The 12,266-nt window shown below is 37.9% G+C and overlaps 5 protein-coding genes and 1 long non-coding RNA gene across 6 annotated transcripts; all 6 read left to right on the forward strand.

The window, feature by feature from the left end:
* The first annotated feature begins 120 nt into the window (after positions 1 to 120).
* LOC140359787 (uncharacterized) lies at positions 121 to 1,234 on the forward strand. Its single transcript, XR_011926887.1, has 5 exons — positions 121 to 231; positions 569 to 664; positions 745 to 920; positions 1,009 to 1,086; positions 1,167 to 1,234. It is a non-coding gene; the product is annotated as an uncharacterized lncRNA (long non-coding RNA).
* A 3,029-nt stretch (positions 1,235 to 4,263) lies between these two features.
* On the forward strand, positions 4,264 to 6,088 carry LOC140359788 (uncharacterized protein C2orf80). Its single transcript, XM_072444972.1, has 9 exons — positions 4,264 to 4,371; positions 4,580 to 4,623; positions 4,696 to 4,777; positions 4,845 to 4,927; positions 5,003 to 5,084; positions 5,265 to 5,342; positions 5,423 to 5,510; positions 5,575 to 5,669; positions 5,885 to 6,088. Exons 1-9 carry the CDS (start codon positions 4,369 to 4,371, stop codon positions 5,951 to 5,953), a joined length of 624 nt encoding a protein of 207 aa, XP_072301073.1. The 5' UTR covers positions 4,264 to 4,368; the 3' UTR covers positions 5,954 to 6,088.
* A 154-nt stretch (positions 6,089 to 6,242) lies between these two features.
* LOC140359790 (gamma-crystallin M2-like) lies at positions 6,243 to 7,708 on the forward strand. Its single transcript, XM_072444974.1, has 3 exons — positions 6,243 to 6,379; positions 6,561 to 6,803; positions 7,295 to 7,708. Exons 1-3 carry the CDS (start codon positions 6,368 to 6,370, stop codon positions 7,568 to 7,570), a joined length of 531 nt encoding a protein of 176 aa, XP_072301075.1. The 5' UTR covers positions 6,243 to 6,367; the 3' UTR covers positions 7,571 to 7,708.
* A 508-nt stretch (positions 7,709 to 8,216) lies between these two features.
* On the forward strand, positions 8,217 to 9,233 carry LOC140359792 (gamma-crystallin M2-like). Its single transcript, XM_072444976.1, has 3 exons — positions 8,217 to 8,347; positions 8,418 to 8,660; positions 8,883 to 9,233. The coding sequence occupies exons 1-3, from the start codon at positions 8,339 to 8,341 to the stop codon at positions 9,150 to 9,152; spliced, it is 522 nt and encodes a 173-aa protein (XP_072301077.1). The 5' UTR covers positions 8,217 to 8,338; the 3' UTR covers positions 9,153 to 9,233.
* Positions 9,234 to 9,530: 297 nt separating this feature from the next.
* Positions 9,531 to 10,421, forward strand: LOC140359789 (gamma-crystallin S-1-like). Its single transcript, XM_072444973.1, has 3 exons — positions 9,531 to 9,608; positions 9,783 to 10,025; positions 10,108 to 10,421. Exons 1-3 carry the CDS (start codon positions 9,552 to 9,554, stop codon positions 10,378 to 10,380), a joined length of 573 nt encoding a protein of 190 aa, XP_072301074.1. The 5' UTR covers positions 9,531 to 9,551; the 3' UTR covers positions 10,381 to 10,421.
* A 480-nt stretch (positions 10,422 to 10,901) lies between these two features.
* LOC140359791 (gamma-crystallin M2-like) lies at positions 10,902 to 11,691 on the forward strand. Its single transcript, XM_072444975.1, has 3 exons — positions 10,902 to 10,925; positions 11,006 to 11,248; positions 11,354 to 11,691. Exons 1-3 carry the CDS (start codon positions 10,917 to 10,919, stop codon positions 11,627 to 11,629), a joined length of 528 nt encoding a protein of 175 aa, XP_072301076.1. The 5' UTR covers positions 10,902 to 10,916; the 3' UTR covers positions 11,630 to 11,691.
* Positions 11,692 to 12,266: the final 575 nt, after the last annotated feature.

Raw genomic sequence — 12,266 nt, forward strand, 5'->3', positions numbered from 1 at the left:
CTAGATTTTGTTATATTAATAATACCAGAATTGAATGTTTTCTTTTTCATTTCAATTTTATTTATATATCTGTATTTATATTAAAACTCAAACCTAGATCTCGCGCATGCGCTCACGCACGGGGCGGTCTTTTGTTGTGTATTTGAAAATGGCATAAACGTTGGATTCGAAGCTTCTCCAGAAACAACAACGGAAATACCGCAAAGTTTGACAGCACGATCGCGTGTTTTTGTAATGCATTTTATATGGTTACCTTTTTATTGTTTGTCTATGTGATTTTATGTTTTTTTTTTAAACTAACAACACCTTAGAAACGACGTAACGTGAGGCGAGCACTGTAGCAGATGTACGTTAACGTAAACACAAAACCCAGATTAATAAAATGTGGTGTTCCATAAAAATAATGTGGCCAATCTCGTAATAAACTCCACTTGGTCGTTCTGGTCTAACAGAATCATGTTAGCAGGGCTTCTCAAGTTCTCACAGTGTTGTTATCTAGCTAAGAAAGTTACAGCGTTAAAATCCATATCTAACATTATTCCTAACTTTATGCTTTTCTTTCTTGTAGATCACACAGAGATGTTACCAGTGAGGACTATGGCACCTTCAAAGGTTGCAACGCAGGCTTCAATTGCGGCATCAAAAGTCAAAAACAAAATGCTCAGTAAGTCTAAACGTTGGCTGATCTGATTTTCTTTTGACTATTTTCTTGTCTGATAACTATCCTACGTACCCCACTGCCAGACACATCCTCGTTTTTCAAGGTCTCTTTAAAGACTAACAACAAGGCTTTAGCAGTTGCTTTGGCTGCAGAAAAAGAAAGAAGCAGACAACTGGAAAGGGAGAAAGTTTACCTTCAGAAACAAGTTAAAGGACTGTGCTTCGATTTGGCAGTAAAGAAATACAAGCAGAGAAAAATGGTGAGTGGCTATTTTCTCTGAGATGGATCACTTTACTTCAAATACCGCATGCTTTGTGTATTGTCTTAACACGGCCATTGTTTTACAGTTTGTACTAGTGAAAAATCTACAAAACAATACTCTGAATGACCTAGAAATACTGACAGATCTGTTCTTATCTGACATTGTAAGCATTCCTCTAATATTATCATAAATTTGTCATAATTATATCAAGGCCTTTAACCTGGTGTTTGTGTTCTCCCTAAGGATATCCCTGAATCCTTTAGTGATCATCAGAATAATGTGGCGAATACTGAAACGGACGTTCTTCCAATGTAAACAAAATAATGCAATGTGGAAAAGTTTATGACTGTCAAGCTCCTTTTGTTGTTGCTAATAATGCACTTATTCAGTCCTGCAGGACAGTCGGAAATTCTGAAGGATTTTTTATGTCCACCCCAACAGCGTACTGAAGATCTAAACCTATCAGCGAACGACATTGGTGTCCTGAGAAAATCCAGAAGTTCAATTAATATATTCAATGGTGTGTGTATATATATATATTTTACACATTTCATACTAATACAACTTAGAACATGAAACACCAAGCAGGCTGCGCTAAGGATAGATGGTCATTTTATGGCATAGATTTAAAGAAATAAGTATTATGAAGTTGTATGTAATGTATGCTATTGGGCATTTTAACTTTATTACTTATTCTTTTCACTTTCAGATATCAAAGGCCAGAAAAGTCCTGCTGTCTCGCCTGAACACACTTTTTTATTGACAAGTACCAGACCTTCCGGCAGTTTGAAGGAGGACATTGACAGGCTGTCGATGAAGTATGCCCAGAATGGATATGATGTGTATACAGTTCCGGGTTTTCAACGCAGTGAGTCGCAGCAAAGCACCTGTGAAAAGCCCAAGTCTAATGTATCTGAGTTACAACAGAGTGGAAAACCAGAGAAGACGATGATTCTCGACTCAACCATGGAGCTGACTGCAACTACGGCTCCTGATATAGTCACTGTAGGGGAGAAAACTCAGGGCAGTGGCTTCAATGACGCAAATGGAAAAATCAAGGCAGAAGATGAAGCAATTTGCAACAAAATCCACAATCCACAAGAAAAGATGACACAAGAAATAACCCAAACGTTTACTGACAGAGAGAAAGATACAAGATGTGCATTGGATGACCTTAAAAACACAAAGCAGGTTGTGGAGTCACAAAAGGGCAAAGCACAGTGTAAAAATAAGACTAGCTCTCGTATACCAAAAATGATCCAAAGTGCTTTGACAATCCCTAAGAAAAAAGAGAAACTAAAAGTTGATGAGCAGTTGGTTAGGGAGAACACCGATATGCACTTACCAGACATGGATGATTATTTTAAAGATGTCGTACATCAAAAATCCACCAATTCAAGCGAACCTGTGGACCTTAAACCTCAAGAAAATGCTGAAGCAATGTCCAACATTAACTTCAGGAGATCTAAAACTACGAGCCGAAGAATGTCTTCATCTCGAAAGAAAACCTTTTTCATCCCACCCTTACCTTCAAGTGAAGTCGCTCTTGAAAGTGAATGGGCTTTCTCTGAATCTGTGCATAATTTGGGAAGCCCAGAATGTGGAAAACTAGAGCAGAACAAGACCTACACCAATGCATCCACAGTACATGAGGAACCCAGAGATGTTCAAGTTGGTTCGAAAACTAAGTGCAGGAAGACTCAAAGTAAAAGGGCCAAGAGGGAAACATGTTATGTGCCTCTACTGCCATATTGGGAAAGTAATGATGACAAAAGCAATTCAAATATGGAGGTGGTGTCTAAAGAAGTTAAACTTGCTTCAGATAATTTTTCAATACAAGAAGATTTAGCCGAACCACACCGCAATGCTGAAACGCCCTTAAAAAGTGTAGAAATGCATAAAGCAAAATGTAGGGGAACATTTGTAATTGCAACAAGCAACTGTGATCCTTTATCAAATGCAACCGATATGGAGAATGAGGTTACTTGTGTGAGATCAAGCCAAGGAGAAGAGAAAAACGCTACCATGAAAGAGCCAAATGCAGGAAACAAATCCGTTTTAGTGGCCTCTGGTAAGCGCTCATGGGCGGCCACCTCAAATCTGGAAGCACCAATGGACGATGAAGCAAATGATCCAGTTCCAGGCTTTCACCTCTCCAAAAAAGCCAGACTGGATGAAGCAAAAGCCGAGAAGAAAGCAGAAAAGAACAACAGTAAAAGAAAGAAGAAAAGCTCACGCAAGAATAACAAAAAAACTGATCATACAGCTGTTGAGTCTAGAAATTCTTTGCATGTTTTTGATCATGACCATCCTGAAATCAGCAGGTCTGTGGACGAGTCACAACTGGCAGATTCTTTGTTTGGTCCACGCGAAGATGAATTGCACACAGGGGTTAAAGAAATGACGACCAAGAAGACCAAAAACCCCAAACGATATCGTAAAACGTCAAAACTGCATTTACCCAAAAACCCAAGAGAGACATTTGTTGTGTACAGACATTTTTCCTCAAGTGATTTGCCAGTGCAGTCAGATGGATTCATAACGGATGAGATGCCCCCCTGGTTGAATGCAGGTGTAAGCACTACAGACCCTGAGATGGACGCTGTGCTCTCCAGCCCCAGGAGATCGAGCAGCAAGGAGGTGGAATGTGCACCTCCTGACAACGCCGTCCAAGGTATCGTAGTTTATGCTATATTTTCATGCCAAGTAGCACCCCACTCTACACCTCACTCCTTCTTTTGTTAGTGTGTTCAACTTTTCTCAGTATTGGCTGTAATTATGGATTATGTTATAGTTATGTAAAGGGGAATATTGGTGTTGGTTGTGTTGCAGTGGCAAGAGTCCTAACTTCACTGACCAACACAATTTCAACTGCAGATGAGGAAAGCAACGGGCTCACAAGGAGACGAAGGGGCCCTGTGAGTTACAAGGAGCCAACCCTTAACAGGTCAGTCAAATCTCATTGTTTTACACAATTATCTTAGTATTTTAATTAAAACACATTTATTTTTATTTTTGCAGTAAAATAAGACGTGGAGACAAATTTACTGATACTGAGTTTTTGAGCTCACCAATCTTTAAGGGCAAGAAATCAAAGAAAACTTCCAAGTGCTAAAACAATGTTTTTTGTTTTCACCCCAAGTTTAACCATTTTGTTTTTAATAAAGACATTTTTACAATTTTATGTTTCCTTGATATCAAATATTCATTCACCTTGATGGAGTCAAACTCATTTGCATTATTCAGTTTGTTTTCCAGCTTTGTATGCCTGTGTATTGTCAGAGATTGACAGGAGGTTTGTCATGAATAATTTAGATAGTTAACCTGAGAAGTTTGTCCTGTGATCCACATTACTCTTTTCTTTGGAGCTGCAATGCTTGTGAGCCAGATTCAATGAAGAAAGCCAACCATGCTCTTAATGCTTAAGTGCATTTAGTACAGTTTTATGGTGAGTAAAAGTTAATTTTCCTGTCGTTTGGCTATAGTTAATTGTTATGGATTCTTGTGTAATCACACATTCGTATCCCAATTTGGATTTCAGTTAAGCTTTGTTGATAGTTTTTATTATCATGCTAGAATTCACTCAGCAACCATTGTGACTGAATTTATATTTTTGCTTTTTTAATCTAATGTTAACTGTATATTTTTCAATCTAGAAAATGGGAGCAAGGAGGCTGAAAAGAGATCTGGAAGCTCTTCTGTGAGTTTGACCAGAATGACCAGAGATATGACCATTTCTGTCAGTTATAGCCATATTTTTCTTATCATACAGTGGCGATTACATAGGGCAGAGAATTCGGGAGAAGTCATTTGATCCAAAGGGGAGGGGGACCTCCACAATGCTGGATGACCTGGTAGTAAAAGTACAAACCTCCACAAAAGTACAGTGCATTATCAGATGGATATGTGTGTTCATTACAGGCTCATTATGATCTCGCGATTAGTGTAGCTCTTTGGTGGCTGAATAAAGAAGAGGGACGGTATGTGTTTGACAGAGACTTCTTGTAAGCAGCTTTTCGGTTATGTGGCAATCAAATTTAGAAACGACAATGTCAATCTAAGATGCTTTTAATTTTTAGTGGAGCCACCTCCAGTTCCCAGTATCCAAATCACTTGGAAAGAGAGGCTATGATTCTCTCATCCTTTGCTGGAATGATTATGGTGAGTGCCAATTTGAATCAATCAAAGAAAACTAACTTTAGCAGTTATAATTGGAAAATGTATTGTTATAATTTATATATATATTTTTAAAAATACATATTTTATATATATATATATATATATATATATATACATATATACATTTGATATGCATAAGCTTAACACGGATGCTTTCCCCAGAATAAACTGCCCATTGAGGAAATTCTGTCTTTATACAAATGTAAACCAGCTGCTACTTACTCTAATGAGCATTCAAAGGTAGAGTAAAAGTCTAATTTAATTTAGATTACAAGAATATTGTGTAATTGTTTTTTCTAAACTTGATTTCTTATTCCTAGGCAGCAATTGTTTACCCTTTTACTTTGTCATACCATCCATTCGCTATGCTCTCCTCCTACAAGGCTGTACACCATTCCAAGAAGCACAGTGAGTGACGGCGCTTCACATCCTTTACTGTCTGAGATCACCAACTTTTACATCTCTTGTTAAGATGACAAGTTGAAACGATGGCTGTCAGAGAAGGCCAAGGCAAATGCACCTCCAACTCGTGCATCATCTTCCTCGTCGTCTCAGTCTTTCCTAAGTGTAGGTTATCTCATCTTATATCAGAGTTGCATATGCTCAAGAGTAGTTTGTGTGCCCAAACTTCCTATTTAATGCAAAATTTCAATCAAAGTGGAAAGTTACATAATCGTTCACATTCCCTTTACATTAGGCACCTCTACTCGAGCAATTACCCTGTTAAATATATCAAGCCGCTCTTTTCTGTCCTCTAGTGGTTATAATCTATTTGTTTGCAGGACACCAGTGAGTATCATGAGGAAAGGACTGAGAATTATGAAGGTTCACAAGAATCTCTTCAGGACTGAGAAAAGAAGATTTTTTTTGTTGATTCATAAATGCGGCAAAAAAAAAACCCGTCATAGACAGTGTTTGCTGCTTGTTTTCTGAATTGTACTGCTCTAATTTATTTAAAACCCCCAGTGTTGAAACTGCAACAATGGCCTCACAGCTGAATAAAAGTTGTACGTCCATATCAATTAAACAGGTTCAGTGGCTCAGTAATTTGCCTAGTATGAGTTTTGCATTGATGATTCAGGGATTTTCACTCTGGATCAGGACTTTAGGCAGTTGTGCCAGCTTGGTAAATCCCCTGTCATTGAAAAAACAGATAATGTGGGTCTCGTAACCTTTTGATTTAGGTTTATATAGCAGGGCTGTGGTGTTGTGGCTTTGTGAGTTCACCATTTAGTGCAGTTTACTGGCTCCAGCACACTTTCAGGATGAGTAGCAAGGTAAGACTTCATTGATTTACATATTCCTATCAACTGCAACAAAGAAGTATCTGTTGTAGGTTAATTGAGAGTGATATTTTATGAAGTATAGTTTGATATGATTGAATCAGATTTTGTGCTTCTTTACATCTAGTATGAGTATGACATTTTTGGTGCATAATACAATATATCTTTGGCCTAGATAATATTTTACGAGGACAGAAACTTCCAGGGTCGCTCCTATGAGTGCGACTCTGACTGCCCGGACATGCACCCACACTTCAGCCGGTGTAACTCCATAAAGGTGGAGAGTGGCTGCTGGGTCCTGTACGAGAAGCCCAACTACACTGGCTACCAGTATGTCCTGACCAGAGGGGAGTATCCAGACTACCAGCGCTGGATGGGCTACAATGATAGCATTCACTCCTGTCGTACTTTCTCCTATGTGAGTATTTCCTGATTTTAATACCTAATCTGAGAGAATGAATGATAATATATTGAAAGATGGACTCTGAAGGAATAGATTCAATGTCAGAAGGAGAAAACATACCTAGAGTTGTGTTTTGTTTTATTCACGTGTCAATTGGTCCTCCACTAGTCACAATCTGTTTATTTCTCCACACACTCAGAATAATGCATAATACAATGTTTAAAATTGATTTTGTGCTTTTGTAAATTATAGTTAATTTTAAACAAAATTGTAGTAGGATTATTCCCTCTCAACACATACAGTAGCCCGTCACAAGAGTCACAAATAGTCAGGAAGCTTTATGCATCATTGTTTCTTCTGCCAGTGAGTGAAACAGAAGTAGAGTAAAATAATCCACATTTTTGTTTTCAAAATTACATTTTAAATATTTGACTTTAAAACAAATCTACATCTCAACCTGTATGATTTTAAAGGAGCAAGTTTGTAATGTGTAATCTTTTCTTCAGACAAGTGAGGGGCCCTATCGCATCCATATCTACGAGAGGCCAAACTTCCAGGGTCAGATGATGGAGTTCAGTGAAGACTGTGAGTCGGTTCAAGAACATTTCCGCAGCCGTGAGATCTACTCCTGCAATGTGATGGATGGATACTGGACCCTGTATGAGCACCCCAACTACAGGGGCCGACAGTACTTCATGAGGCCAGGGGAGTACCGCAAGTTCAGTGACTGGGGCGCCACCTGTGCTACCACCGGCTCCTTCTGCAGGATTACAGAATTTTAAACGGAAATTACACTTGTATTGATGGGGCTAATTCACTGTGAATTCAAATTTTGTCTTGGAGATGGTAACAACCATAAAATCAAGAGATGCATTTACTATTGGGTACATGTATTGAGCAAATAAACATATTATAAACTACTCTTGTACTTGTTATTATTCTTTTAGGGTAATAACTACAGCAAATGCTTTATTACATGTGCAACACTTTGACATAATGCCAATCATCCTGCAATATTCTCTGTCCATATAACTGCTGTAAATAAGAGTTACTATCGTTATTATTGTTCATTTATTTTTATTAAGAGTATAAGAGTTTTTTTATAAGAGTATAAGAGTTTTTTATAAAAGTTTTTCTACAAGAGTGTTTTTTTATAAGTTATCTGTTTTTTATTATTAACTTCTGTACCTACTTTGTGTTGCAACACTGGAATTTTCCCATTGTGGGACAAATAAAGGCTTATCTTACTCAAGAATAAATGACAATTTTAAAACAATGAGAAAATGTAATTTTGATTTAAATTTTATAGTTAAAACACTACAAATGTGTAGAATTGTACAAATTCAAAGAAGACATGGTCATCGTCGTCACGCTTGTTAGAAAGTACAAACACAAACAGAGAACCTGACAAACAGGAAGACTCCTGTACAGTCCATGCTGACACTAGGTCTCATTATAATAACAAAACAGTTAGCAACTGCTGTCAGGGTATAAAACATGAAAAACATGAACACGGTGTAGTTGACTGTTGGGCCAGCACAGCTGACAAAATGGGAAAGGTAACAAAATCATCTCACTTCCTCCTTAAATCTCACACTAAACTGGACATTTTGCACTGATTATTTTTAGATCATCTTCTATGAGGACAGAAACTTTGGAGGTCGTTACTATGAGTGCATGAGTGACTGCACTGACCTCCACTCAATGTTTGACCACTGCCGGTCCGTTCGAGTGGAGAGCGGCATGTTCATGATCTATGACCGTCCTGGATACATGGGACACCAGTACTTCATGAGAAGAGGAGAATATTCTGACTACATGAGTATGACAGGAATGACTGACTGTGTCAGGTCCTGCCGCATGATCCCTGTGGTGAGATTACTTGCAATGAATGACTTATGAATGTTGTGGCCGAACATCAGTGTTATCATGGGACTTTCTTTGGGAATTTATTGTAAATAATGAGTAGCTCTAACATTGCCTTTCTTCAAAGTAAATTCAAATCTAAATCAAGCCTCAATCAAGCCTACAGATGAATTATGTTATTATCATGTAGGTCTTATTTGTGCCTGACTTTGACCTGTCTGTTCCCAGCACAAAGGGTCCTTCAGGCTTAGGCTGTATGAACATTTTGACATGGGTGGCACAATGATGGAGCTGGCAGATGACTGCTCCAACCTCATGAACCGCTTCCATATTTCAAATTTCAACTCGTGTAACGTGGAGGGCCACTGGCTGGTGTACGAGCATCCCCACTACAGAGGTCGCCACTTCTACCTTCGCCCCGGCCAGTATAAGAATTTTAATGAATGGAGCGGCAACAGCTCCAGGATGGGCTCCATCAGACGTCTCATGGATCTCTGATGACTGCAAAAACAATTTTAGTTAAGTTTCTCCTCTTTGCTGTATATCACACACTGAATAAAATGACATTTACACTTAAAATTAGTACATTTTGTTCCTCCTCTATGCATGTGATTTACATGCTCTTTTATTATAATTGTTAAAATCATTATTAGCGGTTATTTGTGCCACTAAATCTAGGCCTAAAAGTGTTTTTTTAAACAACAAATATAATATAATAAAATAAACACTACATCCTTCCATTGTAAAGCAACCACAACAGCCTGTTTACTGCAACTTAACGTTAACCCCAGTAAATATTCCTGAATATTTTGACATGAATGACAACCATGAGTCTGCATTTTACATTCTCTCTCTCTCTTTATATATATATGACAGATTATGTCTCCAAAAGGGTAAATGGGTCAGAGATTCTGTGAGATCATCCGTATCTGGGAAGAGGACAAAATGGGAAAGGTAAATATAAGAGTTTTGACACAATAGCCTATATTTCTAATAGAATATTTCTGTAGTATAGACCTTTAAAAATACTTATTTATACACATCACATACCTATATTTTAATCAAATTAAATATATCAAGATTGACCTTTTATTTTATTACAAAACTGTTTTTTTTTAATGATTTCAGATCATCTTCTTTGAAGAAAAGGACTTCTGTGGACATCATTATGAGTGCAGTGATGATTGTCCTGATCTGTTGTGCTTCTTTAATCAGTGCAACTCCATCAGGGTGACAAGTGGCTGCTTCATGGTCTATGAAAAGCCCAACTACACAGGGAATCAGTGCTGTCTAAGGAGTGGAGATTTCCCTGACATCCACCCCAGGATGGGGCCCTCTGAATTCATCAGCTCTTGTCGCTTGATCTCAGTTGTAAGCTCTATTTACCATTTCATATCTTTGAGGTTTGATGTTCTGTCAGATGACTGTTAACTGCTAAATATTTCATTGTCAGGAGCAAAGATCTTTTAACATGCGCCTGTATGAGCGCATTGAATTTGGAGGTCAGATAATGTACCTGGAGGATGACTGTCCAAGTGTCATGGACCGCTTCCATGTCAAAGACATTTTTTCCTGTAATGTGAATGATGGCAACTGGCTTTTCTATGAGGACCCAAACTACTGTGGTAGGATGTATCTGATCCAGCCTGGAGAGTACAAGAGGTTCAGTGAGTGGGGTAGTCGCTCTGCAAGGGTGGGCTCCATCAAGCGCATCACAAACAATTAGTTACTGTTCAGAGTAACTGTAAAATAAATGATGAAAAGTGATTACGAGAAACATTCTGGCAAATATATAAAATACAGTCAGGCTAAGTGAGCATTTTCCTATTGATACATTTGAGCAATATCATGATCTGTTCTCCTGAAAAATAAAGTATATGTGATTTTCAATAAATGTTCCCCAAATTATTTATATTTAGAATAGTAACATATACAAAGAGGATAGCTCATCTCAGGACAGTCTTGACAACTGTTCTTTTATTTATAGTCAAATGTGCTGATGCCAGTATTGTAAAATGTTCTATTGTGAATGAAATTGTGAACCTTGTAGAAAGAACAAGAACTTATTCTACACTGTACATTAGAGTCATACAAAGCCTTAAGCTCCACCCCTGATCCATCAACCCTGTGAGCGATATATTTGAATGACAATACTTTATGCTGTGGGTTAGGGTTAGAGCAGCCTTTTCTTCTTTTTTTTTATAAAGGTCTGGCTCACTGCACTGGCCACTAGCCTAATATCTGATGACAGAACAACACACCATGGGAAAGGTGAAAAGACAAGATAAAAAAATATATCATACTAAACTTGCAATCTCCTATTTCACTGAACTAATTTTCTCTTTTTGTAGATCATTTTCTATGAAGACAGAAACTTTCAGGGGCGCTCTCATGAGTGCAGCAGTGACTGTGCTGACCTCCACTCCTACTTCAACAGATGTAACTCTATCAAGGTGGAGAGTGGCTGCTTTATGGTCTATGAGCGACCTAACTACATGGGAAACCAGTTCTACTTAAGAAGAGGAGAGTACTCAGATAACCAGCAAGTGATTGGAATTAATGACTGTGTGCGATCATGCCGCGCGATTCCCCAGGTACTATATCACATTTTCTGTTGAAGGTTGAATAAAATCATCATTAAAAAATACATACATAGCTCACGATTAACCTAAATTAACTCCACAATTCTTCTCCACCAGCATCGAGGGTCCTACAGGCTGAGGCTGTATGAGCGCTCTGACATGTCTGGACAGATGCATGAGCTGGTGGATGATTGCCCAAACCTCCAGGATCAGCTTAGCATGTCTGATTTCAACTCATGTAATGTGATGGATGGCTACTGGCTGCTGTATGACCAACCCAACTACAAGGGCCAAGTGTACTTCCTGCGGCCCGGAGAGTACAGAAGGTACAGCGACTGGGGAGGCGTAAGCCCAAGAGTTGGCTCTATCAGAAGAATCACTGATTTGAACTAAAGTTTGTGTAACTTTTCTTTATTCTCTTCTCAATAAACTCTTAACCCTTAATAAACATAAAAGAGTCCATCTGGTCTTTGATTTTTCTTATCTGCTAAATTAAACTGACAATAACAAAAATGAATGATATCTTAACTTTTGGGATGTTGAGTACTATGATGATCTTGCACTCGGACACATACCAGACCAAATACCAGAGCAGCTCTCTCTGAGCGTGCCCCATTTGGGATTAGCTGTCTTTATGGGGCGGAATTTATCTATATGAACAGTTCTTCAGCCCATCAGCAACAATCGTACACACCTGCATTGCAATCACAAAATACATTATATACTTAAGTGCCTTTCCACTGTACTCCTATTAAGCATTTAATTTCCAAACAGTGTATTTACTCAAAAGGATCTTTCCATGAAAAATCTCAACCAACTGACATTACACCTCGTTGCTCACCATAAGAAACAATACATAAAAATATGTGTTTTATTATTATTATTATTATTATTATTATTATTATTATTATTATTATTATTATTATTATTATTATTATTATTATTATTATTATTATTATTATCGTCATTCTTATTACATTTAAAAGTGCATTGCATACACTTTAAAGTTCCTGTGGACACAGTCTATCCC

This window comes from Eucyclogobius newberryi, unplaced genomic scaffold, assembly GCF_026437365.1.
Source record: "Eucyclogobius newberryi isolate DKJ021-1_F unplaced genomic scaffold, fEucNew1.0.hap1 SCAF_14, whole genome shotgun sequence".
NCBI lineage: Eukaryota > Metazoa > Chordata > Actinopteri > Gobiiformes > Gobiidae > Eucyclogobius > Eucyclogobius newberryi.

Bases quoted from the DNA above. Each gene is read 5' to 3' on its own strand.
- LOC140359788 (XM_072444972.1), top strand. The intron at 4,624-4,695 runs GTGAGTTTGACC...CTTATCATACAG, and splicing joins AGAGATCTGGAAGCTCTTCT to TGGCGATTACATAGGGCAGA. The intron at 5,511-5,574 runs GTGAGTGACGGC...TCTCTTGTTAAG, and splicing joins ACACCATTCCAAGAAGCACA to ATGACAAGTTGAAACGATGG.
- LOC140359790 (XM_072444974.1), top strand. The intron at 6,804-7,294 runs GTGAGTATTTCC...TCTTTTCTTCAG, and splicing joins CCTGTCGTACTTTCTCCTAT to ACAAGTGAGGGGCCCTATCG.
- LOC140359792 (XM_072444976.1), top strand. The intron at 8,661-8,882 runs GTGAGATTACTT...GTCTGTTCCCAG, and splicing joins CCTGCCGCATGATCCCTGTG to CACAAAGGGTCCTTCAGGCT.
- LOC140359789 (XM_072444973.1), top strand. From the start codon at position 9,552: ATGGGTCAGAGATTCTGTGAGATCATCCGTATCTGGGAAGAGGACAAA. The intron at 9,609-9,782 runs GTAAATATAAGA...TAATGATTTCAG, and splicing joins AAGAGGACAAAATGGGAAAG to ATCATCTTCTTTGAAGAAAA. The intron at 10,026-10,107 runs GTAAGCTCTATT...TTTCATTGTCAG, and splicing joins CTTGTCGCTTGATCTCAGTT to GAGCAAAGATCTTTTAACAT.
- LOC140359791 (XM_072444975.1), top strand. The intron at 11,249-11,353 runs GTACTATATCAC...CTTCTCCACCAG, and splicing joins CATGCCGCGCGATTCCCCAG to CATCGAGGGTCCTACAGGCT.